The sequence below is a fragment of the Galeopterus variegatus genome, unplaced genomic scaffold, assembly GCF_000696425.1.
Source record: "Galeopterus variegatus unplaced genomic scaffold, G_variegatus-3.0.2 Scaffold3262, whole genome shotgun sequence".
Taxonomy (NCBI): Eukaryota; Metazoa; Chordata; class Mammalia; order Dermoptera; family Cynocephalidae; genus Galeopterus; species Galeopterus variegatus.
This window is the reverse complement of record NW_007729373.1, coordinates 231,832-235,527: the sequence shown is the minus strand read 5'-3', so window position 1 is coordinate 235,527 and position 3,696 is coordinate 231,832. Positions and strand designations below refer to the sequence as shown.

At 41.2% G+C, this 3,696-nt stretch overlaps 1 protein-coding gene across 1 annotated transcript in view; it reads right to left on the bottom strand.

Annotated features, from left to right (window-relative positions):
- Nucleotides 1–664: 664 nt before the first annotated feature.
- Nucleotides 665–3,696, bottom strand: part of LOC103600209 (zinc finger protein 271-like) — an 18,449-nt gene continuing 15,417 nt past the window's right edge. Inside the window, exons 3-5 of the mRNA XM_008584455.1 lie at nucleotides 2,500–2,502; nucleotides 2,073–2,176; nucleotides 665–1,055 (exon numbers count right to left, since the gene is read on the bottom strand). Coding sequence (XP_008582677.1) covers nucleotides 665–1,055; nucleotides 2,073–2,176; nucleotides 2,500–2,502 — 498 coding nt within the window. The remainder of the gene's footprint in view (nucleotides 1,056–2,072; nucleotides 2,177–2,499; nucleotides 2,503–3,696) is intronic.

Below are 3,696 nucleotides of genomic sequence, written 5' to 3'. Positions count from 1 at the left end.
AAAAAAAAAAAAAAGTTTTCAAATATCTACAAGCTCAGACAAAAAACTTCATTTCCCACCTAAGAGTCAGAAACTTAAAACTAGTCAGTGAACAGGACTGGCCCCTTCCAGAAGCAGTATATGATGGAAAACTTATCTTTTTCTCTGCTAAACCAAGTTCTAGCCAACCCATTCCTGGTCACATCCCTGATGAATTTGTTAATGTTAAGCGAGGCAAAAAGCTGCCCTTGAAACATTTCACAATTGTTATATTCACAATATTTCCCTTCAAGACCTACTCTCTAAAGGTCAGTCACAAGAGAAATATAAAGTTATAAGCACATTCATCAGAGTAATGTCTTTTTCTCTATCTGATGTGGGTTTTTAAAAAATATCTAAAAAGATTTGAATTAATACAGAAGGCTTTTGCACATTCATTACATTTACAGGGTCTCTCTTTGGTGTGGCTTTTCTGATGTGAGATATGACCTTCATTCCAAATAAAGCATTTCCAACCTTCAGCACATTGATGAAGTCTTTCCCCAGTATGAATTCTGAGATATTTAATAGGTTGTGGGCTCTCAGTGAAGGTTTTCCTAAACTCTTTACCTCTATAAAGTCTCTTATGTACAGTCTCGCATATGACATCAGACCTGCACTCTGACTAAAGATTTTTCCACATTCTTTATATTGTAGGGATTCTCTCAGTGTCTACTCTATGATGCTTAAAAAGGAGTAGGCTCTGACCGAAAGCTTTCCCACACATAAGACATTTGTACAGTTTTTCTTCAGTATGTATTCTCTGGTGTTTGAGGTCAGAACTTTGACTGAAGGCCTTATTGTACACGTTACATTCAGGAGGGTTCTCTCCAGTATGAAGCCTTTGATTCTTACTAAGATCTGATCTCCAGCTAAAGGAGTTGCTGCATTGGTCACATCCATTGGGTCTGTGTGCAGTATGAACTCTATAATGCAGGATCAGATTGGAGCTCACAGTGTAGGCTCTCCTACACCCATCACATTTATAAGTTTTCTCCCCATTGTGGATCCTCTGATGGAGACAGAAGTTGCTGCTCCTGAGACAGGAGGTGCTCAGTTTCCCTGGGCTCTGGTTACAGGACACGCCTCTGGGTTACAAGCCATTCTCCAAGATTTCAAGCCCCTCCTCTCAGCCCTCCCCTAGAGGAAAGTCACTGTTACTAGTTAGACCTATTTTTGGCACCAACCAGGGGAAAATAAGACTGAAAGGGGCTGGCTTATGCAAATTCAGTGGCTGGGCATGCTGAGTTGATAAGAGTTATGTAACCCTGGTAGGTAAATGACCTTCCACCTGGGGTGCTAAAGAGCACAGAATATTATTGAATGTATTTGGTGCATGTGATAGGATTTGACTAATGAACATGCTATGCTCCAAGAAGAGACCAACTGAGCATGTGCTATGCTCCAAGAAGAGACCAACTGAGCATGTGCAAGACTATGTTACAGCACTGGGAGCCACCCTCTTAATTGAATATTCATTAGGTAGTGAAACTATAAAAGTTGAATCCTGGGCCGGCCTGTGGCGCACTCGGGAGAGTGCAGTGCTTGGGAGCACAGTGGTGCTCCCGCTGCGTGTTCGGATCCAATATAAGGATGGCCAGTGTGCTCACTGGCTGAGCGCGGTGCTAACGACACCAAGCCAAGGGTTGTGATCCCCTTGCCGGCTCAAAAAAGACAAAAAAAAGAAAAGAAAAGTTGAATCCTGGCAGAAGGCAGGGCTCTTGCTCACTCTCCTAGAGCCAGCCTGTGCTCTGCTTATACAGTGTGTACTTCTTTCTTTTTGTATCAAACTTACTCTCAGCAAGTGGCTTCTCACTCTCTTGAGCCAGCCTGCACTGTGCACTAAACTTAAGTGTGTATTTCTTACTTTTGTATTAAACTTGGTGTGGGCCCTGCTCAGTCTCTAGAGCTATGCTGCACTCTCACTGTAAAACTTGTATCTCTTATTCATTCTATTAAACCTGTTCTCACTTTCTACTGTGACTCTGCTCTTGAATTCTTTCCTGTCGTGGAGTCAAGAACGTGGTAAGAGGATGAAGTGGGTTAAGACCCACTCTCGGAACCCACCGCCCCACACCCTTCCTCCGGTATCACTCCTACTGAAACCTTTGCCACAAACTTTACATTTATCGGTTCTCTCCCCAGTGTGAATTCTTTGCTGTTGAATAAGATTTGAGTTCTTAGTGAAGAACTTTCCATGTTCATCAAATTTATGACCTCTCTTTCCCATAAGTATTTTGTATGGTACAACGTTCATAACTTCTCTGTGATCACTTTTCTGGGGTGAAGATTTTCCTTCCCTCTCCAACAAAAGATTTTCTTAGTGCCTTTCATACCTGCCCTCAAGGTCACAAGTGTGTTCAGTTGTAGGCTTCTAGGGAACATCACCTTTCTAATTTCCTAGGAACAGTGAGTAAGATGCTACTTCTCAAAAACTTTCTTCTCTGAAGTCATTTTTTACTTTTCTAAACCTACACTCACCTTCTAAAACAAAACAACAAAAAAAGTTATTCAAATTTCACTGCTAAGGGAGAAACATGATTACCAAATAAGAGCAATAAGTTTTATTTTTTTTCCTTCCATAGGTTTGAGAAACCAGCTGCAGATAAAGGAAATGAACACATACAAATTCACACTAAATTCTACTTTCTGGTCTTTACATCTTGGTGGCTGTGTAACCTAAGGCAAGTCACATAACTTCTCTGTGTTTCTGTTTCTTTGTCTAAAAAATGTGGACAACAATAGTTCTCACCTCACAAGGCTGTGAAAGCACACAAAACTGTGCCTAACAGTAGGCATTATGTAAATGTTAGCTGCTATTGTTACCATTGTTGTTGTCATATCTTAGTGTCCCAACATTTTGCTTATCTTAAACTGGAAAATATTAAGAAATACTACTCATTATTCCTAGAAATTCTCTCTTAGTTCTCAGAATGCCATGTCATATACTGCATAGTGGCTTTGTGTCAAGTCTTGTGTATAGTTCTTTGCTATAGACTTGATGTAAAGATGAATAAGTTGCCCCCTTGAAGGTCACAATTTAGACATATAAGTAAATATATGCAATATATGTAAATATAAGCAGTTTCCATGCAATGTGGTAAATACTGTAATAAAGGTGCAGCATAATAGCTCTGGGAGCACAGAGGAAGAAATATCTAACTCTGCCTGAGTGGATCACACAGAAGCTTCTCAGAGGATAGGCTGATTGAGCTATCTTAAAACATGAGTACAGGGCCGGCCCGGTGGCGCACTCAGTTGAGTGTGGTGCTTGGGAGTGCAGCGGCGCTCCCGCTGAGGGTTAGGATCCCATATAGAGACCGGTCGCTCACTGGCTGAGCGCGGTGTGGGTGCAACACCGAGGGTTGCGATCCCGTTACCAGTCAGGAAAAAACACAAAAAAAGGGGGGAAAAACAAAAACATGAGTACAGATAGTAAAAAAAAGGGGAAGGTAGGTAAGAACTTTCTAGATGGTCAAAGGTCAGATCCCCATACTGGCTAGCCACACCCCCTCCAAAAAAAACAAACAAAAAAAACCAACTTTCTAGATGGAAAGAATATATGTATAAAGTTATTGAGGCATTTTTTAAAATGGTACTTTTGAACAATTGAGAACAGTTCAGTCTAGCTGGAGCACAGACTGAGTATGAAGGTGAGAGGAGATAAGGCTGGAGAGG